Source organism: Cucumis melo, chromosome 3 (genome assembly GCF_025177605.1).
Source record: "Cucumis melo cultivar AY chromosome 3, USDA_Cmelo_AY_1.0, whole genome shotgun sequence".
NCBI lineage: Eukaryota > Viridiplantae > Streptophyta > Magnoliopsida > Cucurbitales > Cucurbitaceae > Cucumis > Cucumis melo.
The window spans coordinates 6465480-6492877 of record NC_066859.1 but is presented as its reverse complement, the minus strand read 5'-3'; the positions used below and the strand labels follow the sequence as shown (position 1 = coordinate 6492877).

The following is a 27398-nucleotide window of genomic DNA, read 5'->3' as shown; positions in this document are numbered from 1 at the left end:
GAACTCCATAGACTGACGGTTACTAATTTTTGTGTTTTTGTTGATATTAGCACTAATATTTTGTAAATCAACCTTAGAACATTGAAAAAATGTTGACTGAGTTCACTAATACTTTGTTGCTAAAATCTCTTTGCAATCGACAAATGCATATTTTATGTTCTGCCTACAAATCATCAATCATCAAATTGCAATACTGGAAATAGAATCATAAAATATCACAATAGAAAATGAGACAAATTGAAATACAAATTGACATATGATTAACATATGATTGAAAATTGATTAACATATGATTGACAATTAATTAACATGTGATTAATATATGATTGACATTTGATTGTCGTGTGATTGTCTTATAAGGTGGCCTAAGAAATTATACAATGTTTAGTATAATATAGTTTGTATTGATTTGTACGTGATTCAACAAAAAACTAAACCAGAAGGTATCACACTAACAAACAAGATATTGTAATACCTTTTTTCCTAAAACACATTGAAAAAAGTATTTGACATACGATTAGCATATGATTGAAATGTTATTGACATGTAATTGACACAATTCAAATAGGTTGATTTCTACTTGTTTTTCAATTATGACCAATATCCTTGCAATAAGTACATTGACCAGCAAATGCATATCTTAAGTTTTGCCTATAAATCATCAAATTGCAATACTGAAAACAGAATAAGAAGATATCACACTAGCAAACAAGACAAATTGAAAGAAAAATTGGCATTTGATGATCATATATGATTACCATCTAATGGACATAAATTAATTTTTACAATATTTTTACAAGTTTGTCTTAATTTGTACAAGATTCCCACAACACCTTCAAATAGGTTGATTTTTACATGTCATTCTATTATGACCAATGCCCTTACAATGGGTACAACTCTTGTGCTTGATGTTGCACTTTCCCAATTCACCAATTGAAGGGATCCTTTACTTTCAGGGTCGTCCTGCTAGACGCTTAACAATTGGAGGCAATATAATATAGTATCGTTCACTACTATAATACTCCATTCATTATGGTTACCAACAGGATGAATAACACCATTATAAGTTGACGCCAATGTACTAGCAAAATAATACTTTGATACAAAAGAATAAGGATCTAAATAAAGACTACAAATAACAGCAAATGCATGACCGCATGGTATTTCTTCCAAATCTCAAATACAACAAGTGCAACTTCTATAATTCAAAATAACCAAAACAGTTTTACCTTCATCAAATACTTGATGTTCAAACTCACTAATAGGACAAAACTAAAATTAAAACAAGAAAATAATTAATTCATAGACTTAAATACTACTCATAATAATAGCAACATATAATAATAAGATGGTAATCAAACAAAAATCAAATCAAATTGTGATATCTAATGTAATCTAATAGATTTAATTGAAATCTAACAGTAATCTAATAGTAATTGCAACAGTTGTGATAGCAATCAACAAAAAGAAAAAAATAACTTACACTAAAGCTTCGTGATATCTCAACTAGCTTTCTCGTCTCTCTTTCAGCCCATTTGGTCAAAATACTATTCAAAGAGGATGACGATTTACTTCTTTCATAAAACCACTCTTGGAGTAACCGTTGAATTGCATCTAACAATGATGCAATTTCTATCATTTTTCAACATTGAATTCAAAGACTCAGAAATATTTGTTGTCATCATTTGATATCTTCTTTGCCTAGAGTATGCACGAGCCCATCTCTGAAAACCAGCATTCTTAAGATATTCTCTAATAGTTGGGAATATTGACTCCACCAATCCAATATTCAATTCAAAATCATTAATTGTATAAAAATTTGCACACTGGCGAAAAAGTTTTTCTATCATAGAATCTTTAAATGAAAGCTTGAAATTGTTTACAAACTGTTCAAATCAAACATAATATTCATCTGATGGAAAGACATTCAAAATAGATTTAGCAATGCTTATATGCCTATTGGAAACAAGCACTAATCCTTCTCAAGCACTAATTCTTCTCGAGCTCTAAAACAAACCATTAATTTCTCAAAAAATCACGTCCATGAAGTATCATTTTCTAAATCTACTATACCAAAAGCAAGGAGAAAAAGTTTACTATTACCATCCTTTGTTGATGCAGTCAATAATGTTCCAGCAAATTCACACTTTAAAAATATCCCATCAATAGAAATGTTCAATCTACAATATGTCCAACCTTCAATTGTGACCCCATAGCTATGAAAAAAATATTTGAAATGACCATTTGAATCTACTTTTTATTCAGTAAACGTCCCTACAAAGACAGTAAAAAGATTATTACTAATAGATTACTTATAGATTACTTACAGATTACTATAAAATTCATAAATTACATGATAATGTAAAAGAAAATAACAAACCTTGATTTATCACTAGCATCTCCTTTCAACAACTTCATGATGGATTCATTTGTCCTTCAAGCTTTATAATAACTAACACTAACCCCATAATTCAATTACATGTGATGTACAATATCCTTTGGTATGGAATTATTGTACCTATATCTAAAACTCTCAATCATACGATCACTAATAAATTGTGAAAATGTGTGCTTCTGAGAAGGACGAACTATCATAGAGCAATTATGCTCACTAATATACTTTTGAATCATCCACAATTCACTATGTTAATAACATGATGCCTTAATAAACCATTGAAAACTATCTTGACTACATACCAACTCTATAGATTTTGAATTTGTGACCTTATAGTTCTAAATTCAAAATTGTTCTTAACAACTATAAACTGCAACAACTTCAACAAAATTTCCTTACTACCAAAGAAGTCTTTCTCCTTCAACGACAATGCAGAAGACATATTATCAACGTGAAAATCTTTAAAAACTTCTAATTCACCTCCAAAATCAGATTCACGTACAGAAGAAGAAGAAGCAATTGAAACCTTAAAAAGTGTATTAAGAACATCCACAATTAGAGGATATTTTGTAAATTGATCGTTCTTAACCACAATAAAAAGCCAACATATATCTTTATCTTCAAGAATCTTAATAATGTGTTGAACCCCCGTAGTAACCAAATTCATTAAAACTAAATGTTCAATAGGTTAATTAATCAGAAGTTCGGTTTATATGAACTTAACAAAAGACTAAAAATCCATCAGTTTTTCCACTAATACACCAATAGTTTGGTACCCTATATAACATTGTTGATCATTCACCACAAGAAAAGGGACCTATTATGAAAGTTGATTCCATCCCAAATTGAATGGATGAAAGAAATAAATGTCATCAAATGTCAAAAAGTGCATTTTTGGCGAGAAAAAACGGTGTTTTTGGATTTCACAAATACATGACAATTATTTGTTGTCATAATATGTAAAAGCATTAAAAAATTATTAAGTAACAAAAAAAGAAAGAAAAAGGACAAAAACCCTTCATCTCCTTTCACGCAAAAACCCTTCATCCCCCTTTCCTTCTTCAAACGTAAAATCCCTCCCCGTGAACGTCCCAGTTTCCAACCCCGTCTTCTCCCTAAACACTGATGGTAGTTGCCATCCTTAACTTCCCTATCTTCGAACGTTGTCGGCCGCTCCTACCGTGAACGTTCAAACGCTTCTCCCTTAACATCCCCGTCCTCATCTACGTCTCCTCTCCCTGAACGTTGCTGCTACCCTTCAAACGCCTCTCCTATCATTTAAACGCCGCTACTACAATTGAATGTTGCTGCTCCTTCAAACCCTTCGAACATCGTCGCTCCCTCAAACCTTCGTAAGTCTTAGTTTTTTAATACCTTTGCGTTTTCACCACTTCTTCTTTTATCTTTTTATTATTATTCTGATTGAGATTGTGGTTATGATGTTGAGATTGAGATTGACATTTTCGAATACTGTCGTTGCCTCCTTTTCTGTGGATTTGATTGAAGAGAAAGTTTAATAGGTTTTAAAACAAAGTGTTTTCTCAATTTAGAATATTTCGAGTGGTGATCTCTTTTGTAATCTTTGTTACATTCCACATTTACTTATTGGTGTTCTCCATCCAATCTATTTGCAGAATTTTCTATCTTATGCTTCTTCTTCTTCTGCTTCCTTTTCTTTCCCTCGCTTTTGTTTTATGTGATATTGTAAATTGAGCTTTTACTTTCTTCATTATATCAATGAAAATCGTTGTTTCCTTAAAAAAAAAAAAAACAGATGAACTTCCACGTTCATTTGTTCCCTTTCACTTCAGTGGCATATGTATTTTATCACTTTGTTGGTTGTTTCTTATTAGAAAAAGTCTGCTCCCCTTCAAATGTTGTATTGCTTCTCCAGTTTGATGGGATGGGTAAGGTTGTGTTGCGCATTGGGTAGGGTTTTGTGATGGAGAATCGTTGTAGTTTTTTCTTTTCTGTTCTACAAAAAGGTTTTTCTATTTCTTGTTAAAAAAAAGGAAAAAAGAACAAAGACTGGTATGTTTTGCATTTGGATTATGTTTTGATACTCTTTGACTGCCTCTAAGGGAAACCATTAGCAGTTCTTATGCATTTTCTTATTTTCCATTTAAAGAGCATTATAAAATAATTAAGTTTTGAAGCATTCAGTCGCCTTTAAAAAACAATAATTGCCTCGAGGCAGCCAAGTAGAATCAATCTTCACTAAACAGTTTTCTAAATAGGACAAAATCATAAGTAAAATGGTTAAAATTGAAAAATACTGAAAGATATATAAATAAGTGCGGAAGCTGAACTGTATCCCCATATGGCATGTCGCGGATCCCTCGCTGTTGCTCGCCAGCTTCTTAGGTTCTTTACCTTAGACTGAAATATTAAACATATGAAAAAGTGAGTATATAAATATAGTTAGTAAGAGACCCACTACTAGTCCCACTAGATGATCTGTTAACTTTTCATTAGAAACATAAATGTAGCATTGTGTGTCCAACGGAGCACACCTGAGTGAGTGAGACCGTACGAACCCCCCTAAATCGTGCGAGCGATCCCATGGGGACACCACTAGCCGTGTGAGTGATCGCAGGTACACACTCCACAATATGTATGTAATACGTAGGTACACCCATAATCATGCGAGTGGTACCATTGGAACACCCCTAGTCGTGCGAGCGACCCCGTATACATAATATAACTGTCCTCTAACTGTGCACATGACCAGTAGGTACACCCCTAATCGTGTGAGTGATCTCGTAGGAATACCCCTAGTCATGCGAGTGACCCCAAAGATAGGATCACAATACAGGTCGGATAAGAAACTTATCATATAAATAAACAAACACACCATAAACCAAAAGCATAGGACATCATCATAAGCATCATAACATAACATGAATATTAGTCGCAACGTCCTTAAGCATGTGATTAACATATCATGTGTCATAATAAGCATAAACATAACAGTCATCATTAACAACATATCATCAGTCATCGCCATCAAGTTAACCTCAATCATATTCTATAGCATCGCATTATACCTCTTAACTACTATCAATTGCATAATCGTAAATACATGCACTCTCTTAAATTTAGTTCGAAGGTCCAGTAGTAGAATCTTTTAACCTCGAGATTTATTAAACGTTTAGTCCCTATCTAGCACCACCGAAACTTTCCAATAGACAAAACCCAACATTGAGGTTGAAACCTTATTGACAGAATTTTACAGATTATTTTCCCAAAGTGTTATCCTATTGAACCTTAAGGGAAAAATCTAAATTAAATCCAAATTAAATTAATTAGAGTCCAAAATTTCTATTTACTGGGTAATTACCCAAAACCCATTAAACTTACCAAAACAAGTCCAAAGGTGGAAAAAAGACAAAAATCTAGTATGGCGGCTCAGAAACGGCTTGTCGGCTCAACAAGGGGAACGTGGCTCACGCATGCGCCTCGCCTGAAAGGATGGCTCGGGTAGAATTCGACCCTGACAGAAGACTCGACTTAGGCAGATGGCTGAGGAAGATGCGACTCACACACACGACTCGCCTTGGATAACTCGACTGGAAGCGCTTCGGGTATACAATGGCGGAACACGACTGAAGGAACGACTTGTTAACGGTGCGGCGTCGCTTGTGACAGTGAGACGAAATCGATCGGCTGACGAAGAAGTGACGACGTCGACACACGAAACCAAACCGTGACGGATGGAGAAACCCGACAGAAACGACGTGACGAAAGATGGCTCGCGTGAAGGGAACTCTGGCGTTCGTCAGCTGAAGACTCGTGGCGGTGATCGGAGAGGGTAGCGGTGCGACGTAAGTTAGGGGCTAGGGTGTTTCCTTTAGAGTTTGTGAAGAGGATGAAGGCACGTAGAACGAGAGGTTTATTTATAATAATAATAATAATCATATCATTATTATTATTCTTTCTCTCTCCTCTTCCAAATACAAACAAATCTTATCTCCCTTCATTTAAAACTCTCATCCAATCAAACTTTTCTCTCTCCTCCTGATTATCTCTTATTAAATGATAATTATATTTTCCGTTATATATGACTATTACTTTAAATTTCTTTTTCTTTCTCCTCAATATCTTTCTCCAAAATATCACTCTTCAAATAAATCTCTTTATCTTTTTCCAAAATACAAAATCTTCCCTTAACAAATTATATAATTATTCTTTTCATTTTCCATAATAGCGTTATATGTATATAAATCCATATATACATAAAATTTCCAAATCTCTAAAGAAACCACTTCTCTAATTTTATTAAATAAGCACCCAAAATTACTTAATTAAACTCCAATTTCTATGAAAGAACAATTAAATCATTAAAATAACGTCCATTCTTTGGAACCTCATTAAACCAAATTAAGGTAAATATTTTAAAAAATTATCTAAATTTCGGGCCGTTACAATCTTCCCTCCTTTAAGGAACTTTCGTCCTCGAAAGTTATAAGTTATAATCCTAAATAAACTTCGGGGTGGGGAACTTTCTTGTTATACTAAATAACATTCTCCATCAATAATTCAAAATCTTTAATTAAATATACATACCCATGTACATATATTTAATTAATCCAATACATTAAAAAAATTACATAGCTTTACTTAAGCCTCATGACATACAATTAGATCAAATCCCAACAAACAGCAGAAATCAAACCTCTAAGTCATTAAATATTCATCCAACAAATATTTAATAAATTCAACCCTCACAAAAGTCAAATAATTTCCATTAAATGAACAAAAATAACTCCCAACAAGGAAAAAGTCTAACTAAACAAAACTACGAAAATAAACTCTAAAATTATCTAAATTCCTGAGGCATTAAAATCATTTCTGTGCAGCCTTCTCGACCTCTTGTAGATTAGTAGCAGCAACACCTTTCTTTCAATCAAGATGAAAGAAAGGTGAGTTACCATTCACAAAATGCCATAAGGGATTAAGAATTGGTGATATTTATTCTTAAAAGAGAGATTCATTCCGCCGCTAACCAAGAACTCTTAAACTTTTTAAAAAATTAATTGAAATTAATATACCACTATTGTTATGTAGCACAAGCTGTTAATATCGTTTTAACTTCTCAATATTGTTTTCTTTTTTTTCCCTCTCTTCTTCAATACAAGTAAATAAATAAATAAAATTGCATATTTTAGTAAAGGTATATTAATTCTAATAAGAATAGAGAGAATAATAGAAGCACTAAGAGATTTTTATACTTAATGTTTTAACGAAGTTGTATGTTAATAGTTTAGTATGTACTAATAGTCAAATACATTTTTTATTTGACTAATTATTGTTTTAACATATGTTATGAGATATTTTTATTTGGAATTTTGTGGGATTTTGTAGAATCGTATGTTTTTAATTTAAAACTTTGGTTTTTATTTTAAGTGCTATGAAATTTGGTGTAAAAATCAGATCAGCAAGAGTATTTCTTTTATATATCTATATATATATATCTTTTTTAACTTTAAGGGTGTTTATGAAGTTTTTCAATAATTTAGAGGTATTTTTTAAAAACAAAATTTTAATAGTTTTCATCCAAAACTAACCGAAAGTGAAAGTTTAGAACATTTTTTAAGCTTTTGAAAATTTAGGGATATTTTTTACACAAGTTACAAAGATCGGACCCATTTTTATAATTTAGCTTAAAGAAAAAACAAGGGGCATTTGCAAAAGTAGCAAATTTAAAAGTAGATAGCCCTCTGATAATTTTTGGATAGTTTTCTGATGGTCGTCTAATATATCTAATTACTTGTCATATTAGTCATATTTGAAATATGCGTAAAAGAGATGGTACGACTCCTTTTTCTAATTTTCTAAAAAACAAATTGTCACATACCAATTGGTCATTGAGAACAACTGTTGCTGCACATAAGATGGTTGCAACTAAATCTTTTCCAAAACAATAATCAAATGAGTAATACTTTGACACATCTCGAACATTATCCATCTGTGTATATCTCTTCTCACCATTTATATATAGAAAAAAAATAAAAAATATTTCACAAATTAGAAGAAGCCAAATTTTACCAAATAAAAAATTATGATTAAACAATTTAATAGCATACACAATTGATCTGCACCTGAGTATTTTTGTAATCAAAATTTTTTAGCATAGATTTTTCATGGAAAAAATACTTAGTACCCACCAAAGTTTCCTTTGGAATATATACACACACATTGCAAAACACAAAAATGAGTACGTGGAAGCGCTAATTTTAGCCACGTCAGAATATTATCCAGAAGTTATCAAAGGATGTACCGGGATGATGACGTGTGACAACATTCAGACCCTCAACCAATCAGAAAAGAGGCAGCCTCACATTATTTTGAAAAATTGAAAATATTAGAAAAGAAGATGAATATTTTGTGGAGGAAGATGGGTGGACTCAGATTTTGTCCACATGAACCTCCATTTCCTCACATCCGTGATACACGACAATGGTTCGTTCTGATTCTGAAAGATGAAGCTGAAGAAGAAGACCCGTAAGTTGTTATGCGTCTTCCATGGCCTTTCATTGTGTTCGTTACTCTTTTTCACCGTTGCCAGGCAAACCCAACTTCAAATTAGTTCAAAGGAACAACCCTGCTCTTCTCTTTTCTTCATTCTCTACCACTCGGGCTTCTTACAACACTCTCGTCTCTGAGGTACCATTTTTCTTTCACTTTCCTCCTTTCCATTTGTTTCTTTTTTATGTGGGCTATGGCATTACTGCAAGTTTGGTAGGTTGAAGTTGCGAGTTTAATTGAAAGGGATCTCTGTGGGTGAAGTAATTTATTTGATGCTTAGAAATTTCCCCTATCTGATTCTGATTTGCATTGCTGTCCTTCGAGTTTGAAGGATTCTGTTGTTGATTATTGGTTGGGTCTCATCCAGATTGCTAGTTAAATTTGACCGAAGAAACTAATTTCCAAAATTTGTGTGTTTTCGTGTTGATTTTAAGTTCTGGGTTGCACTCAATTGTTTAAATTTTCCAATGATGAACTTGTAATGTGTTGTTGAATTTTCAGTAAGCAATGCACTTTATAATACTGCTGTAAATAAGATAAGAAATTCAGCAGTTCAGTCAATATTGTAAAGCATCCAAATAGCGAATCATCTGGTTATTTATTTTGTTGGTCCCTTCAAATCTTGAATTAAGTTCAGATTTAAACCTTTCTTGGATGGTTTGAACAATTATTGATTCAAAGCATCCAAAAAGCAAAGAGGGTTTTGTCTGTTCTTTCTGCTGCGTTATTTCTGTCAAATTTGAATTAACTCTGTCTTATGATGCATGGATCTTTGGTAGGCTGTTAGGATATTGGTTCCTCCAGCAAGATTTGAAGCTTCCAAGTTAAAAGTTGTGTTCAGTAGAGAAGTGACAAAGTCTGCAGGAATTATCCCGAGAACATATATTCTATCACATTGTGACTTTACTGCTAATCTCACCTTAACCATCTCTGACGTTATCAACCTTGATCAGGTACAAGTCCGTTGCTACTGTTTGAATAGAACAACACATTGATCTTTCCTTCTAATTTTTGGGTGTGAATGTACTAATATAGTTGAGAGGGTGGTATAACAAGGACGATGTGGTTGCTGAGTGGAAGAAAGTAAAGGATGAAATGTATCTTCATGTGCATTGCTATGTGAGCGGTCCGAGTTCTTTGCTCGACGTTGCTGCAGAGTTTAGATACCACATATTCTCCAAAGAATTGCCTCTTGTAAGTTTATCTTCTGTTGCCGCCTCTCCATCCCAATGTAATCGTTATCCTAATCGTGTAGACATTTTTTGAAAAAGTTTGACATGGAACATCTATACTCCAAATTTCTATAAAACAGAAGATGGAGAATTTGCCACCATTTTTTAAATTTGTCTACATTCAGAGTCTTAAACAAATAGAACTCCTAATTAGCTGTCGTAGAAATCCCAGAGACCTAGAAGTGACATAGTACAGCAATAGTTAAGATTGTTATAAGATTAAAAGCCCCTCTTCTTGTGAAACCAGGTGCTTGAATCTGTTCTGTATGGAGATTCAATTCTGTTTGGGGAGAACCCTGAGCTCCTAGATTCCTTGGTCAGAGTATATTTTCATTCTAGTTCACCAAAATACAATCGACTCGAATGCTGGGGGCCACTCAAGGATGCTGTACTGGTAAACTTGATAACATGTTAACAAAAAATTTCATTGAATACTTGATCTAGACAACTTGATATCTGTCTCTTGTCAATTTTTTTTCTTTTTTGTTCTCATTTTTCAGGGGAGGCATCATCATATTCAAGGACTCCTGAACGGAAGTAAGGATGTGTCCTCTACTAAAAAGTTGAGAAGCCCCAAATCAATCTTTCAAGCTCTCTTTGCTTTCCTTCTGTGAACTGCATTGCATAAACTGGTAAATTGTTATAATGTTAATCTTCAAGAAATAGCTATCTTTTAAAAGTTTAAACTTCCATTTAATGCAATTCTTTTGTGGAATGAGCAAAAGGGTACTCTTGTTTTGTGGAATGTATGAGTAACTCTTTGCTAAGGGAGAAAGATGCTTCTGTGGGTCAGTTTATTCTTTGACAAAAAAGAAATGCATATTTGTTTCTGCAATTCTTGTGTAAATGAGAACAATTCCTTGAAAATTGTTTGGTGGCTAATCTACTTGCATCTTGTTACCTAAGCTTTCACATTTTCGAAATTGAAATTCACATTTTTTTGTGTTTGAGATGGTTTGCCTTTAAACCTTTTATTTATGTTAATAGATCCAAATTAATAATCCTAACTTCCTCTGGTTGATCTAAATTAATATAAGGACGTGTTAGTTTCTTATTTCAAAGCTTCTTACCACTAAGCATAACTTAGTTATTTAGCATGAACTTGTACTAATAACTTTGAGGTCCAAGTTTCCATCATCCAACATAGATATTGTAGGAAAAAAAAAACGATCTTTGACCCTAATATTAAATTACATATTAAGCAGATTTTTTTAATTTATTACCTAATTTCAAAATTCAGACTAAGTATTAAAAACTTAAAAAGTTATGAAATTTGATAAAGAATCCAAATGGTTATTCGGGATTTTGAAAAAAACCATGGTAAAGAAATCATGATTTTTTAAAATAGTTTTTCAAATTTTTTATGGCAACCATGGTAAAAACAAGAGTTATTTTAGATAAAAATTAGATTGTGACATAAACTCAAAATAGTTTTTGATGAAATAAGTTGATTTGAGAAAAACATTTGAAACTTAACTTTTAAAAAATTATTTTTTAAAAGTTTAATGTTAAATTCTCTCGTTTATATTTGACTTCCAAAATTTATTATTAAAAAATTTCAAATAAATTATTTGTAGGATTTTAAAACTATTTATAGTACACATGCAAACTATGGTACTTTTGAGATTTGATTTAAGAAAAAAATATCCATTCTAAATAGATTTGTTTAGTGTCCTTATATCTAATAAGTTTGATATTTGAATTTAGATTAAAGTGAAATAAATTTTGACTTTAAAATTTTTTATTTGAATCCAAGATTTTCTATAAATAGACGAATTTACTCTTAGAATTTTGTGAGATATACTTCTTTTCTTTATTCTTTTTTGTTTGTATGTTTCATTATATGTATATATATATTTTTTTTCTTTTTTAACTCCTTGAAACATGAGTTTGCTTTGTTTATTTCGTTTATCGAATTTTTTTTATCTTTATGATCGATTTATAGAATTTCTTTTCTTATATATTTTGTTAATAATTTTATTTTTTATTGTAGAGATTTTTTATATTTTTTCTTATAATTATGGTGTATAAATACAAATATTTTTATTTGAATGTTTTCAATGTCTTAAACTCATAAAAAGAATTTTTTTTTTTTTTTTTTTTTGTTGAGAAGACATTCTTTTATAGTTATTTGCAAATTTTCACACACTAAGTACTTGACTTGAACATGCTTCGTTATATGAGTTTTATTTCAACACTTATATCTTAGTTTATAAAACATGTGTTTAGTGCGTAGTTGTGACTAGTCTTGATAAATGAGATGTATTTTTAAAAAATAGATTAATTTGATGCCTAATTTTTAAAGAAAACACAACAAGGATCTTAAAGTGATTAATCTCCTAATAAAGATATAACAAAACATTAAATAATTTGGAAAAGGATGCTAGAAATAACAACATTTTTATTAGAAAAAAAAAGTGTTAAAACTACTTTTACTATATATTTCATGATTAACGTCTATATATTTCATAATTAGAATATTTATTAACAAATTTCAAACTTTCAAGATTAATTAAAGAGTTAGATTAAAATTTTAGGAACTTAAAATTCACTTTCAATAGTCTAGACATGAAATAAAAACTTCTTTAAATACCAAGACCTAAAAGTATTAGTGTTGAAACCAAATGATCAAATAAAAACTAAATTCATATTTGATGAACAAAGAGAAAATTACATATATTTTTTGATTTTTAAAGATAGAATGTTCAAAAACACAGATGAAGACATGTTTAACGTTGTTGGGAGCAGTTCAAAAGGTTGGTTTTAACATTTTAAGGTTTCTAGAGATTGGCCAATTAAATATGGAATATTACGTAAAATGGTCTCACCTGAATAGAAATAATATTGACAAATTTTTATATGGCATTTGAACTCTATGATTCAGACTTGTATACAGTGCTAAGTAACTCCAGAATTTTAGAATAGTTTTCGTAACCAGTGTCATTTCTATTAAGCTAAATAAATTGATGGCAAAACTTCTCCATATCTTGGAATATAATGGAAAGGGCGAGCGACAAGGGGAGTAAGCATGTGAAGGGGTTGTCCAAGCAGCTCACCTAACTAGGCAGCCATGCACGGAACCCAAATGAGTCATGGTTAGAGTTTGGAGGCTTCAATCTTCGAAATCGAAGCCGGTTAACGAAACCCAAGGGAAGGAGCAAAAAATGGAGGCCAAAATCATCACTGTGAGGGACAGAAGAAGGAGAAAAAAATGCAGGTCGAAATCGTCACTATGAGGGACAGAAGAACGGAAAAAGAATGGAGGCCGAAATTGTCACTGTGAGGGATGGAAGGAGCCAAAAATAGAGAAAAGAAATCGTCACTGTAGGGACGAAAGGAGCCAAGAAAGGCGAGAAAGAGGAAAGAATGAGGAGTTAGGAGGGGTTGAGGAAGGATTTTCGGGGGTTGAGAGGGAAAGAGGAAGGAATGAGAAGGGAAGAAAGGAAGGAATGAAAAGGAAAAGAAAGGGAAAGAGGAAGAATGCGGATTGAGAAGGAAAGGAAGGATTAGAACCCGAATCCTTTCCTTCCCCTAATCTTTGCCCCAAACAGGAAAAGGATTAAGTTATTTTCCCCTATTAAAGGATTAAGTTCTTTCCCCCTATTCCTTTCCTTTCCTTCCCCCAAACAGACCCTTAAGTATACTTAGAGAAACCGAAACTTCATTTAAGAGTAAACAATCATAGATTGTTATATCCATAAAATTTTAAAATCCAAATTTACAAAATTAAGCTTTTTATAGTAATAATCATAAGACAATGCAGATCAATGGCTCACTCTAAGACCCATCCAAAGCAATATGAACAAATTCTAACGCCTACTTCCTTACAAAATGAATTTTGTTCATGATCACAAATATACAAACTCATCAAGGAACCAATCACCTGCCGAGAACGACGACGACAAAAAAGGAAAAGAAAAGAAAACAAGGTCAGTCTTCACTACTCGGTTCTCAGAATGGTCGGTTGGATTTCGAGGAAGATGATTTGGCCTTGGCAAAGTCCACCAGATCTTTGAAAAGGGCCTCTTCATGCTCCGCGGATCTGGTTGCGGTAGGACTGAGTGAAAGAGTCTTGGTATTCCCCACTATGTTGTCATAAGAACTATAATCGTTGCTCAAATGGGGCTGACCGCCTCCTGTAAAAGCTTTTTGTTGCTCAAAATATTGTTGTCTTTGATTATATCGGGAGGGTGGGGGAGGGAGGCCGCTAGGAGATTGAGCATCCCGAGGTGTTGTGAGGAGTGGATCGGCGGGCATGCTTCTTGGAGGTGGTTCGTCAAACAAAGGTTGTCTAGTGTAGAAAGGCGAAGAAGAAGTTGATGGTGGGTCTACTATCTTTGGAGACCCTTCAGGCTTGTACACATCACCGCTAAGATGATCAATCATTTCCACACTAGCCGTCTTCTTTGATGAGGGTGAAGGAAGTGGACTTACTCGAGATGATTGGCCGTTTGCCAATTTCCTGTCCCTCTCATAAATGTGATCCCTCGTTGGCCTGCAAATCATGTATAACAGTTTCAGAGATATTCTACTAAGAACGCATCGAAATAACAGGGGTTAGTTATGGTCACCTGCGAGATAACGGTGTAAAGTCATCTTCGGACTCATCATCCTCAGGGTTGATATACGGAACCGATGGAACGGGAGGTTCTGCTCTTCTAGCTTCCGTCGTAAATGTTCCTTTCGCAATTTCGTCATGGTAGCTGAGTACACGCTGCAGACTGTCATTCAATACCAATCCTTGACATAGCAATTCCTCGTCTCTGAAGTGAGAGCAAATAGCACAAGTCAGATATTAAGCCTGCAGTAATAAATAAAGCTGCCATGATATATCTTACGTCGTCTCGTTTACAAGTATCACAACACGGCTGTGGTAGGAACGGCATTGATCAACAAGATCAACAATCACTTCTTGCTTCAAAGCCTGCCATTTGTCAATATGAACAAATCAAAATGTTGACTGAAAAAGGATATATCCTGCAGCATTATGTCTCATTTCACCAACTGAAAACAAGTAAAAATATGCGATGTTCAGCAGCATCTATGGCTGAAAGGAACATCTGCCTTTATCTAACTCGTCCCACCGTTCAAAATTCAAAATCAATGGTAACATAACGATGTTTATAAACATATGAGTTTCTTCAAATTCTTTAAGTTCTCTCTTTTCCAACATGAAGAGTTATCTTGAGGAATACCTCTGGAGTCTTGGGGTCCAACGCACCAAGCATTTCCAGTAAAACATCTCCCAGTCCCTGTGCATTTTGAATTTCTGGCAAGCTGTTTTAAGTTCAAATTACAATAATCAGAGTCAAATCCAGAGAAGCAATGACAAATAGAAATGCACTACGAGACTTGAGGAAGATGAACAAAGTAGACGACATGTTGGATCAAAACTCCTGATGAAGGCACGCAAATTATTGAGAACACTAGATAGCCCCTTGCTTTTCCGAATGGTAGAGTCAGCAAAACAGGAATTAAAACTCTACCTTAAACCAGAGGAATCAGACTGGAGAGAAGCCTGAACAGCAAGATCATCATAAGCTGAAACAGGGTCTTCAATGACTGGCTGTGTCTGAGGTGGACTAAAGAATTGCTCAACGTTCTCTTCTCTTGGTGGAAATTGAAATCCAGCATTCTGTATTACATAAAACAATGAGAGAACTGCAAAAATATTTTTCAAAGCACTGTCGAAGGTTTAAAAAATTATATATCAAGGTAAAAAAACTAACTCACCTTCAAGTCATTGTAGGCTGCATAGTACTGTGGATACTTTCCCTTGGAACCACCACCAAATGCTGCTTGCCATGCATCTACCAAGGCTAATATTTTTTCCCGTACGGTTGAGTCAGGCTGCTAAATTTGAATTAAAAGAAAACACATTAAACCATTTGTCCTACTCTCCTGTAAAGATTTCAAATAACCAAACCAAACCAAACAACAAAGGTTGAGATTCATGCCGAGCTTAGTAAATACCTTCTTCTTTACAATTTTAACCATTTCATGCAGGATATTACGATCTACAATCAGCTTAAAAACAGTATCGCCACAATTTTTGCTCAGAGCCTCCAATGCCTGGATCAATAGTGTTAAAGGAAATTAAAAGAAACACATAGCATGGTTACAGTGTTAACTTTTGCGAGTATACACACACATATATTAACTTTTATTAAAAAAAAATAGCACATTTACAATTAACTTTAGGCAATAGGTTGCTACAAAAAGCATAGAACAACCCAGAAATCTGATATTGTTGTTTATGCCAAAGACTAACTTTCAGCAAAGATAATAAAGACGAAGAAGACTCACATAGAGCGCTAGAAGTTGTATTTTAGGATTTTTGCTCGTGAGACGCTTCTTGAGTATCTTCAATGCATCTTTCGCTTGCCTATAAATTTCCCATTCACAACCAAAGTTAACAAGAGAACAACAAAGAATACATATTCAGTTGAAAAGAATTTATAAATGATCGATTGCATTCTGTTTCAACAGCAGCAACTATGAGATGAGTCCAAGAAGTCAAATGAAAAACAAAACATTTAAGCAACGAAAACCTGCTTTCATTGGCTCCCAGTTCACAAGGGAGGTGTAAACAACTCATATATGTTAATCTCAAAATAAACGTTAAAATTCATGGAAAAGGTTCAATAGGAGGAAACATCCAATACGGGGGAAGTAGAGACTTAAAAAAATCATTAGTTACAAACAGAAACTTTGGAATTACCTAGGATCCATGTTAATAATATCACAGAGCTCAATATTTATGGCCCAATCAGGAGCGATAAGTACATCATTTGTTGCTCTCTCAGCGCAAGCAGCAGCATTTGTAGACATATTCCTATGAATCTTTTGCGCCCAATAAGCTCTTCTCTCCTTGATCTCCTGAGAAACACAATCTAACAGGATTTATAAAATTCAGCAACAAAAGTGACCTTAAGAAGTGAAGTAAAGAAAGTCATATCGTGGAAGAGAAGTCTATCAGAAATCATTGCCATCAATGGCTCCCCCTTTATACCTTTGAAAAAGTAGCAACTCTAAAAGGGGGCAAAAAAGAAAAAAAAAATCAAGTGATTATGCAAATGAATCTCAACTAGAATTAACACGAGGAGAGTCATCAACAAATTCCTCACAAATAAACAAGAACCCCATATCTAATCTTTCTCAATAAAGGACAGAAAAAAGAAGAAGACGAATGAGAGCCAAACAACAGATTATTCAAGTGGGCAGAGCACATAAAAATCATAACATAAACAATAAAGAAAACCCTTTTGCTATATAGACATAACGAAGCAACCCATAAAGCAGAAAAACAAAAGCAAAAGCAAATTTACCCACAATCTAAAAAGTTAACGCCAAGATCAACAAAAGAAATAGATGGAAGATAAAAAAAAAAAAAAAAAAAAAAGTTGGGTCAGGGAGAGAATGAAGCATACCTGCCTAGAAACAAGAGGGGAATGACTAATGTGCAGCCAAAAGTAAGGAGAAGTGTGTGTGTTGTTCCTTTTCGCTTTTCTTGGTTAAGGGGTTGCTTGTTCGATTAGTTTCAGACCCTTCTCTTTTTCAGGGCCGACTTGGAATTTTCACAGAGACCCACTAACAAAGAAAAGAATGAAAGAATGGGGAAAATTGGCAAACCCCGCGTTAAAACGCACATCGAAGTCCCCGTGACAGATGAAATTCCATAAATTCGATTAACCCCATCTGCCAAATGGCGACAAAGGAAGCTAAAAGAGAAGGGTTCAGTAAACTAAAACTGAAAATACGAAAGCATTATAGATATTATCGCCCCCACAGAGTCAAGACTCACACAATACAGAGTCTTTTACCATTTCTTTTTCTTTGGGTGTCTGGGTTTGACTTTACCGGAGTTTTCAGCGAAGGAGACTTTTGAAGAAGGGGTGATGAGATTTCGACCGTAAAACCGCGTTTTTCGTGCTGGACTAAGACTACCGGCCATGGGGTCCCACTTGGTTTACGAGTCCACGGCGTGAAATGCCGTAGTAAACTTGTTGACAACGTCAACTCCAAAGCTAAAGTGGGCCGACGGGCTAGATCTTTAATGAACTGATAAGCCCATTTTTGTGATCCAATAGTCGGCCCAAAATAACTGACCCAGCAAAATGTAAAGCTGTGGCTTTGTGAGGGAGAGATTTTAAATTTGAATTTGAATGGAGAGAGGAAATAGTTGAGTAAAGTGGAATTTATCCGTTGAGGTATATATACAGGACTATAATTTGAACTTACGTGTGACCTAAGTTAATGTCCAAGTCTCAAAAATATTGTTAAAATGTTGACGTTCATGATGGATATTTATAGAAAAATAATATGCATTTTACTTATTATTAATCTTCTCTCTTAAATTTTGGGGAACTACTCTCGTTTAGCATAGAATTCGAAAATTATTTTAGAATACAACGATTTTAATAGAAAACAAAAGGAATTATTCTTGTTTACGGTATAATATACAATTTTAGTTTCAATTTAAAATTCAAAATGTATACGATTGTGAATTTGAAAGTGCAACTATACTATATTTCTTTTTTGTTTTTTAAAATAGGTTATTTATTCTTTTTGAATACGTAAATAGAAAAATGAATCACGAAGCAAATGGTTTGTTTTCTTTTTCTTAATTTTTGGTAAAACTTTTGAATCCTTGAATTTTAGAACTAAAATAAAGGTATGGGTGGCGACCAATAAGATATTTGTATTCAATTTTTTTTTTTTAAAAAAGAATTTAAACTAAATGATTTAAAGTTTTTGAATTATGTATTGATATATATAGAATTAAGAAAAAAAAAAGGTGAATTTGATAATTCTAAATTTGTAAAGTATGATAGTCCATGTGAACAACAAACCTATAATATAGGATAATGAAACTCAGTTACCAAGAAAGAACTTTATTTGATATCCTTAGATTAAACAAATCTAACAACTTCTATTTGTTTTATTTGGCAAAAGTCTGAATGAGAGATGAGATGCATTAGTGATCCACTTATCCTAATCAACGACCTGAAACCTAACAAAAGTATTTAAACCAAATGTCCCTTAATATATTTCTGTTCACAATATCTTCTAATAATGATTTAAAGTGACATCATAGCATAAGAAAATTCAAATATAAATCTTTAAAAAACAAAGATTTTGATATATTTGTAATATTTTTAAAAGTATTGTTTATATATATAAATATTTTAAATTTAATTAGTATATTTGAGCAACTATTGTATAAAATATAAATATATTATTATTTGGAAGTCCACCCAAATGAAGCCAAGAGATTCAATTTTCGGGACGTTGTGATCATTAATAAGTTTTTGGGGGGCCATGTTGCCCATGTTTGCATTCATTCTTTTTTATATAAAAATATTATCACTGTATTAATTAATTAAATAAAAGATTAAAAAGATACGATACCATTTGTCAAAAGATTTTAAGAAAAATACACCAATCCAGGCTAACCATCTTTCTGCCTCTTCAAACCTTTCCTTTTTCCTTCTTTTTCTTCAAGAAAATATCTATTTATTCCCATTAAGATTTGTACCTTTAAATTTTCAAAATAATTATGGTGTCTTCAATCAACTCCATTATGATTTAACATCGCTAATATGTAAAATACATATTGGCCATGTCAAAATATTGAACTACGTTTATGTATTCGAAATTGACTGTACCAAGTCAAAATAATTTAATCGTTAAGTATTACATGGTTTAATTGGATGGGCAATAAGAATTTTGGAAAAGTGGAGAGAAAAAAGAACCAGTTAATTCCTGGTTAACAATATATATATATATATATATATATATATATATATATATATATATATATATATATATATATATATATATATATATATATATAACATGAAGATTAAAATATAGATGAAGAAAGAGAGGATAAAGACAAGGAATCTTTAAAAAAAAAAAAAAAAAAGTAAAAAATATAAACAAGCTTAGCTGCAAAATTCAGCTGTGATTTAGTGGGAATTATACCAAAACATTATTCAAAGGAGATTACATATTAAGTATATATAAGATTCATTTCATTTGAATACTCCGTCTCCGATGAATCTGTTGTTTTACTCTCGATCTTTACTTCTCATTGGACTTATACAAAACCAGCAACTTCCTTGCGATTCAGAGTTCCTGTTCATCAAATTCATATCAGAATCAAACAAACAAAGTCAAAAATTTTTAATTATTGCCCTCTATTTGTCTAATTGCTATTCATCATCAAAACTCATTCATCATATAAAGCCAAAAAGAAAAACGAGTTAAGATAACAAATCCAACATTCAGATTGTCATCAAAAATTCCAACAAACAACCAATTATTGGCTGACCATTTCAATCCGGAATTGGGTTTTTTAAATTAGGGCTCATCAATTCAATTCAATTCATCAAAATTTGTTTGATTTTACCTGCTGTTGCTTCTTTCGCTGCTAGTACTATTACTACTACCGCTACTCGTCATACTTCCACCGGAGATACTACCGTCGTTTTCACCGCCCGATACCGACGATCTCTTCCTCCACCAATCTTTATCCACCGGCGGTGGCTTAGGCGAAACTCTCGAGCTACCACTCAATCCAGAATCAGTTCTAAGATTATTCTTCTTTTTGGCCGAAACTTGCCCAAAAGGCAGTGGGAAGAACATTTTGAGATAAAACCCACCGCTATCGACGCTTCTACTTCTGGTAACAAGTGCCCTAGTTTCACCTCTGTTCTTGCTAGGGTCTCTTCGGAAGGAAGTTTCAGAGCTGGAATCGTCTCTTGAAAGCGAAGCAACAGCACCATCTTGTTGGCGCTTCGAATTAGTCAAGTGATGTTCAACAAGATCTTTGAGGGAGAGCTCGTAAGATGATTCGGGCATATTACGAACCATCTCCATGAGCTCCTGTTGGCCTCTGGCTATGGCTTGGGTTCGGGAAGTTGGGGAAAGGCTACGATTACGATGGCGGTGAAATTGGGGAGTGGTTCGAGAATTGGAAGCCCAAAGGGTGGGTGAAGAAACGCCTGATTCGGATTGAGAGTCATCGTCGATTGCAGCAGCACTGTCCCAGCCTCTGAAAATGATGCAATCTTCGGAGTTGTGTTCTGGAGATTTATAATAGGAATCGGGATTGGGAGGGATGGGTTTTGGTGGGAATTTGGTGTTGATATCGCCCATGGGGTTTGGATTTTGGTGGGGGAAACGTGGAGGAAGGAATTTAGGGAGAGAGGAGGAAATGGTTGGAAATGGCGTTTGTTTGTGGTGGGTTTGAAGCCAGAGAGGAGAGAGGAGGTGGGTATAGGGGAGAGATGAGAGGGAGATATTTGTAATTTTGGGATCAAGTTTTTCCCCTTTTTTTTTCCAAAAAAAAAAAAAAAAGGAAAAGAAAAGAAAAATCTTATTTGGTATGGTCCCTGTGGGTGTCTATTTCACGGTAACATGGACTAGTTACCGTCGGTTAGGTTGTAAAGTTAAGGTACGGGGATAAATAACAAACATCCCACCCTTACTCTTCACAAAAGCATCTTCTTTTTTTATCACCCTTTTTTTAAAAAAAAAAAAAAATTATAATTAATTTGACCAATTTTACCCTAAATAAATAAATATATATATATATATATATATGCATCTAGAATGAGATGAGTTTTTAATTTTAGGATATTAGGAGGTCATATCAATTACAGACGATTATTCGCTTTAATAAATTAAAGGATATTCAATTAACTATGTAATCAAAATAAACAATGCATTAAGCTTTTTAGCTAAACTAAGTTTGCAGCATTCTAAGCTAAACTACAAATCAATTACTAAAAAATCTTTACTATAAATTGGCCTCAATGTTGCCAAGGGCTCAAATGTGGAGTATGTATTGGAGTAGTTGGTATTATAAATTGTGTGATGAAATTGACAAATAAAGAAAATAGTGCGTTAGTTATATCTAGGTGCAGAGGTTAACTATTTTATCATTAAAGAAGAATGCTTAAAAAACATAATAGATGTGTCTTTTACATATAGAGCACACATCGTTAAACTCTAAGGTTAAAACGAAAATAATGCAAAGATGAAAAATACTTAAATAACTTAGGTTGCTACATCATTCCAACGACTTTTTATCGGAAGAAATTAGAGTGACATGAGCAACATTCTTTCTTTGTGGCTTCTTCCAGAATTTTTTTTTTTTAATTTTAATTAACCAACAATTGTTGTAATCATTAATGTAAATTAAACTATGAAATCATTTGTAGTCATTGTTCCTAACCTAGAAGTGTTGTTATAGTCCTAAAATTAGGACAAATTGATATAAATTCAGTGCACATTCCCTTTTTCTTATCCCCTTGCTTACTAATCTTTCGTAATTGTTTCGATTTTGATACGAACACTTCACATATGTGAAAGAAATATTGCTATCCAACTTGGATTGTCTCTATAGTAGAGAACTTATTTCTACTAATATGGTAACATATATAATGTGGTAATTGAAATGTTATTCAAATCGTGGTTACAATGTTATGTTTAATAGGTTGAAATAATAAATCAACCCTAAAACAGAAACATATTAACCTAGTATAGAGGGATCTGTATTTTTGGTATTTAAATTAATATATTTTCTTATTTTGAAATCCTATTGAAATATGGTTGGATTATTTTCTTTTTCTTTTAAAGTAAATTATGATGAATAAAATGGTAAGACTATTTATTATGTATAAAGATATTAAAATGTGAAATTAAAAAATAATACGTTTTGATATATTAAATTATTTGATGTATATTCTCAATCATTTGAATTGCGTACATATATATATATATATATATAACGGAAGTGGATGGAATAAATTTTTTAAATATTCTTTTAAAAAAGGAACTTGACTCTTTTATAAAAGATCTATATATATCCTCCCTTTTTTTTTTCTCTCTCTCTCTTTCTTTCAATAGAGAGATGGAGGTGAAGCTTTTCTTTGTTTTTTTTTTTTTGTTTTGTTTCAAATAATGATTTAAATGGGAGGTTGTTGATTAAAACAAGATAATTTTACAAAAAAGAAAGAAAGAAAGAAAATTAGGAAAACTGCAAACAGAAGCATGAAATATGGAGGAGTTTTTGGAAAATTGAATTGGAAAAAAATCTGTTGGGATTTTAAAAAAAAAAGAAATTGAAATTAATTTATTATCAAATGGTCCAACAACGTGTCCAACGACTATAATTATTTATGATTTATAATTTATAATTTAAAAAGAAAGAAAAAAGAAATTCTAGTTTACTTTCTTCCCTCTCAATTCTTCTGCTACTCACTACTCGGCCTTTCTATATAAAAAGGCAATGATTATAATATGTATCCAATGATCTCTACACAGATTTTTATATCTTTAGCACTTTTGAATTTTCTCTTCTATTCCCATTGCAACCCGCATACCATTTTGAAGGGAAATAAAATTGAAACTAAACAACACTTACCTTTTCTTTTTCTTATTAAGTACATTTAATATTCTCAATTTTATGCCTCAAATGTATTAAAAATACTCAATGAGGAAATTCGTTTAAACATTTTAAATATTGTATATATACCCTAAATCATATCTCCTAACACATGCAACTATCAATATATAGTGTCATGATCATATGATTCTCCTTCAACGTATAATTCTCGTTATGACATGGTATGGATATTTTCACTCTCATTACTTATGAACATCTCACTTTATATGCAAAATCTCGCTTTAATGACCATGTCTCGCAATACTTCATATGTCACGACACAACAAGTTCTCACCCACAGTGTATCTCATTTGACATACATACAAGGGACTCGAGCAATACTAAATAGAACATATTTCTAGAAATTTTGAAAGAGCAATCACAACAACAACCTAAAAGCATCATCAAAGACAACCCTAATCATTGACTAAATGAACCAAATAACACAACACAAACAAATCAAATTTGGAGCATGAAACTAAGGTACCCATACCACTCATTGTTGGAATGTCACACACAATGTGTATTTGCAAACTCAAGAACAACCAGAAAGACAAACAATAAACTTAAATAAACTGAATACAAGCTTTGTTAGTTTAGTTTAGTGACATAACACCTATATGTAGAGGCAATATACCGATGCATGGTAAGATATTTCTACTATTATTATGTCAAAAAGTGTACATGCTATATGTATATGTAAATGAAAGACGAGCAATGACACATGAATATCTCAACTCTCAAGAAAAGCGCTTAGGCTCCCTCTAAATGTAACACCTTCAGCCGAGAATACTTAGCTTCCCCCTAAACATGAATATCAGTAAGGTTTCTTTTAGGCGCCCTTAAGAGTGAGAATGGGAGGCCCTGAACTAGAAGGGAGTCCTTTTGAAGAGGAGCCCTGTTGATAAGGATTGTGATGACTAAGCGTAGATAGGAGGCGTTCTGCGAAAAGGGATGCGATGGAAAATAAGGTGATACAAAGAGAAGTGTTTGAGCTTAAGCGCTATCGTGTTAGAGTAAGCGACGTGATGAGGTTGGCAATAGCAAATCTAGAAAATAAATTGACAGGGGGTTAAAAGAAAAATATGGAAAATAAACTACATATGTAAGATTTGAACTTGGGTTAGAAAAGGGGCTAACAGTCAGAGTAACTACTAAACTAACTATAAATATTAAAAATTAAGTAGTTTTCTTTATATATATTATATAAAGACAATAAAGTTGAAGGGGGGCTCGAGCCCCCTCGAGCCTATGCTAAATCCGCCAGTAGAGGTTGGTTGACGAGGAAGAAGCATCCATTGACACTAAGAACTAGGCGTTTGGGGTAGTAATGCGGGAAGAGGTACCTATGCGCATGGTGTTTTGTTGAAAAGACTAGACGACTCTTTGAAGAAATTAAATGTTTGTTGCTTCGGGAAAAGAGTCTCGCGAATTGAGCATTTCACGAAGATAAGGTTGACATCTCAAGAAAAATGCCTAATCACGGAGTGACAACTGTCTTACTTGTTGAGCTTGGGTTGGCTACCTAATGCAACTAAGAGGTGAAGTGACATGTGTAAAGCACAGAAAGAAACCATGGATGTGAATTGTCATTAAGACCAAAAGAAAGAAAGAGAAATGCAATTCGTTTTGAGAAATTGTTAAGGGAAGGCTTTAAGTGTTGAAAAGGTCGTTTGAGGGAATCACTAGGCAAGAAGAGAAAGCCGAAAGCAAATGAGGAAAGTGTGAAGGCTAAGTATTTTGTGAGTGATCCTTGTAAACAAATGAATGGCTTGCGAGTGTTTTCCTTATAAATGAAGGTTTCATGTGTGAATAAACAGTTGTTTTATCGATAGTGTTAGCACTAGGGATTCTTGTAAATGAAAGAGACATTTTTTCAAACGATTGTGTGAAAAGCATCCTTTTGTAACCTTATGTTGATGTTATTGTATGATATTGTATTTTACTGTAAACTTATGTGTCGAAGGTAAGCTCTTGAACTAAGATTTCTTGATTGTTATTGAGACAATTGTATGATGTGCGGTGCGATTAATCTATCACAAGACACTGGTGGAGATCTCAAGTTTAACGCGAGACGCTGGAGAAAGTGAGTCCCAGGTCTAGGCTAGTAAATGTTGGTGAAGTGAATCCCAGATCTATATGTGGAATGAATTTTGAGAGGCTGGTGAAAGTGAATCCCAGGTCAATCGCGAGACGCTGGTAAAAGTAAATCTCAAGTCTAGGTGATGAGATGCTAGTGAAAGCGAATCCCAGGTTTGAGAAAAGAATAAATGCTACGAAACACTAGCAGAAATCTCAACTCAATCATTAGACGTCGGTGAACTGAATCCCAGGTTTAGGTGATTAGATGTGGATGGGAGAATTCCAGGTCCCGATGACGAATGGTGAATGTCGTGATGATTGAAACCCGTGAAATTATTCGATATTGTTGTGGTTGTAATTGATGCCATAAACCTCGTGTTTATAATTTGAAATATGTTGGATGTTGTTAATAGTATGAAACTGTTGTATTTCCTAAAAAGTTATTTCCTAAACTCATCACTCACCAAGTCTTCGACTTACATTTTAAGTTTTTCCTTCCCAAGTTGTCATGCGTTGAAGCCAAGTAAGGAATGGTGGTCGAGTGTGGAAGCTGAGTAAAGGAGGAAAATGTGGATTATTATGTAAACTTGTGCAGGGTGCAAGCCGTGTGTTACTATGTTACGTTTAAGGAGTCGGGAGGTAATAACTTTACTCCTTAACACCAAGGGCTACAACTCAGTTCTAAAGAGGCATCGAGGGTAGCCTCTCAATTTTGTGAGGCCAAAGACAATGAGTGGAGGAACTGAGTCAGACAAAGAAAGCCCTAAAAATTGTCCCTGAAATGGTTGCTCGGCGATCAGGGAGAAGGATGAAAATGAGGTTCTTATACTCCTGAACACCTTGAGGAGAAGAGCAGTACCTTGGTGGAGGAAGGAAAATGGATTAGAACTTAGATTTCAATTTTGTACTCATAAAGAAAAGAGTGTATTTGGAAAAGTGTGAACTTTGTAAAGTGTTAAGTTAATAAACAAAAGTTATGTATATTTTGCTGCACTATTACTTGTACTTGTTGCTTAGTAGCTGTATTCGTGTGAAATGTTGAAAAGACTAGGCAACTGAGTAAGATCTAAAGGATAAGTGTTTTCAGGTGCGATAAGTTTGTGAAGGTCTTTAAAGTTCAGAGTAAGAGCTTTGCTATGAGATGAGTGAAAGAAGTTATTTTGCTCACTAGATGTTTAGAGCATCATCTCATAGAGAGATACACAATGAGTTTCTAGGTGGCACGCCCCCATCTGGTCTTAGAAAGTGGCATTTGGGTGGGACATGATAGAGAACTCTTATTGATCTCAATTTTTCCATCTTATTATGAAGTCCTTTTCACTTAACAATCTAACGCTCCCCGGCCCTAAGTTAGAAGTTCCAGCTCCCTTGAGTTAGAAGTCTCATTTTCAAACGATGAAGAGAACCACAAATCACCAAAAATCAAGTCTTGACGCCTCAATCAAATATTATTTCATCAAACACTTCTTCACCCCAACAACACAAACACTACACTCATTTTTTACACGTCAAGTGTCTAGAAAACTCTCACAAAACAAAGATGTTCAATCCCAAAAGCCGCAAACCTAGCAAAAAAACAAAACGATCTTAAAATGTAGTAGTAGAAAAGGAAAATTAGCCTATTGAAAATATTCCTTAATGGCAAAAACTCTTGCGGACGTATATAAATAAGGAAAGAAATATTGATGTAGGGAAAGGCAGTGTA

The 27398-nt window shown here is 33.4% G+C and overlaps 3 protein-coding genes across 11 annotated transcripts; 1 reads left to right on the top strand and 2 right to left on the bottom strand.

Annotated features, from left to right (window-relative positions):
- The first annotated feature begins 8769 nt into the window (after window positions 1-8769).
- Window positions 8770-11060, top strand: LOC103485669 (magnesium dechelatase SGRL, chloroplastic). 2 transcript variants are annotated; one of them, XM_051082519.1, is made up of 5 exons: window positions 8770-9061; window positions 9703-9876; window positions 9959-10117; window positions 10403-10549; window positions 10656-11060. In XM_051082519.1, the coding sequence occupies exons 1-5, from the start codon at window positions 8921-8923 to the stop codon at window positions 10767-10769; spliced, it is 735 nt and encodes a 244-aa protein (XP_050938476.1). In that variant the 5' UTR covers window positions 8770-8920; the 3' UTR covers window positions 10770-11060. The 2 variants fall into 2 exon arrangements, with proteins under 2 accessions (XP_050938476.1, XP_050938478.1); XM_051082521.1 differs by having other exon boundaries at window positions 8781-9061; window positions 9980-10117.
- A 2759-nt stretch (window positions 11061-13819) lies between these two features.
- LOC103485668 (TOM1-like protein 4) lies at window positions 13820-18045 on the bottom strand. 8 transcript variants are annotated; one of them, XM_051081917.1, is made up of 10 exons: window positions 17586-18045; window positions 16877-17048; window positions 16462-16540; window positions 16129-16227; window positions 15889-16005; window positions 15642-15790; window positions 15351-15432; window positions 14994-15079; window positions 14727-14918; window positions 13820-14650 (listed from the first exon to the last, which is right to left on the bottom strand). In XM_051081917.1, exons 2-10 carry the CDS (start codon window positions 16984-16986, stop codon window positions 14107-14109), a joined length of 1458 nt encoding a protein of 485 aa, XP_050937874.1. In that variant the 5' UTR covers window positions 16987-17048; window positions 17586-18045; the 3' UTR covers window positions 13820-14106. The 8 variants fall into 8 exon arrangements, with proteins under 8 accessions (XP_050937874.1, XP_050937869.1, XP_050937873.1 ...); XM_051081912.1 differs by having other exon boundaries at window positions 15889-16008; window positions 16877-17034; window positions 17586-18038; XM_051081916.1 differs by having other exon boundaries at window positions 16877-17034; window positions 17586-17999.
- A 2057-nt stretch (window positions 18046-20102) lies between these two features.
- On the bottom strand, window positions 20103-21489 carry LOC103485667 (uncharacterized). The gene is made up of 2 exons (XM_008443362.3): window positions 20570-21489; window positions 20103-20295 (listed from the first exon to the last, which is right to left on the bottom strand). Exons 1-2 carry the CDS (start codon window positions 21316-21318, stop codon window positions 20229-20231), a joined length of 816 nt encoding a protein of 271 aa, XP_008441584.1. The 5' UTR covers window positions 21319-21489; the 3' UTR covers window positions 20103-20228.
- Between the last annotated feature and the right edge of the window lie 5909 nt (window positions 21490-27398).

Bases quoted from the DNA above. Each gene is read 5' to 3' on its own strand.
- LOC103485669 (XM_051082519.1), top strand. From the start codon at position 8,921: ATGGCCTTTCATTGTGTTCGTTACTCTTTTTCACCGTTGCCAGGCAAA. The intron at 9,877-9,958 runs GTACAAGTCCGT...GTACTAATATAG, and splicing joins ACGTTATCAACCTTGATCAG to TTGAGAGGGTGGTATAACAA. The intron at 10,550-10,655 runs GTAAACTTGATA...CTCATTTTTCAG, and splicing joins CACTCAAGGATGCTGTACTG to GGGAGGCATCATCATATTCA.
- LOC103485667 (XM_008443362.3), bottom strand. From the start codon at position 21,318: ATGGGCGATATCAACACCAAATTCCCACCAAAACCCATCCCTCCCAAT. The intron at 20,296-20,569 runs GTAAAATCAAAC...TTTGATGAACAG, and splicing joins AGCGAAAGAAGCAACAGCAG to GAACTCTGAATCGCAAGGAA.
- LOC103485668 (XM_051081912.1), bottom strand. From the start codon at position 16,986: ATGTCTACAAATGCTGCTGCTTGCGCTGAGAGAGCAACAAATGATGTA. The intron at 16,009-16,128 runs GTATTTACTAAG...ATTCAAATTTAG, and splicing joins TTAAAATTGTAAAGAAGAAG to CAGCCTGACTCAACCGTACG. The intron at 15,791-15,888 runs GTGAGTTAGTTT...TATGTAATACAG, and splicing joins CAGCCTACAATGACTTGAAG to AATGCTGGATTTCAATTTCC.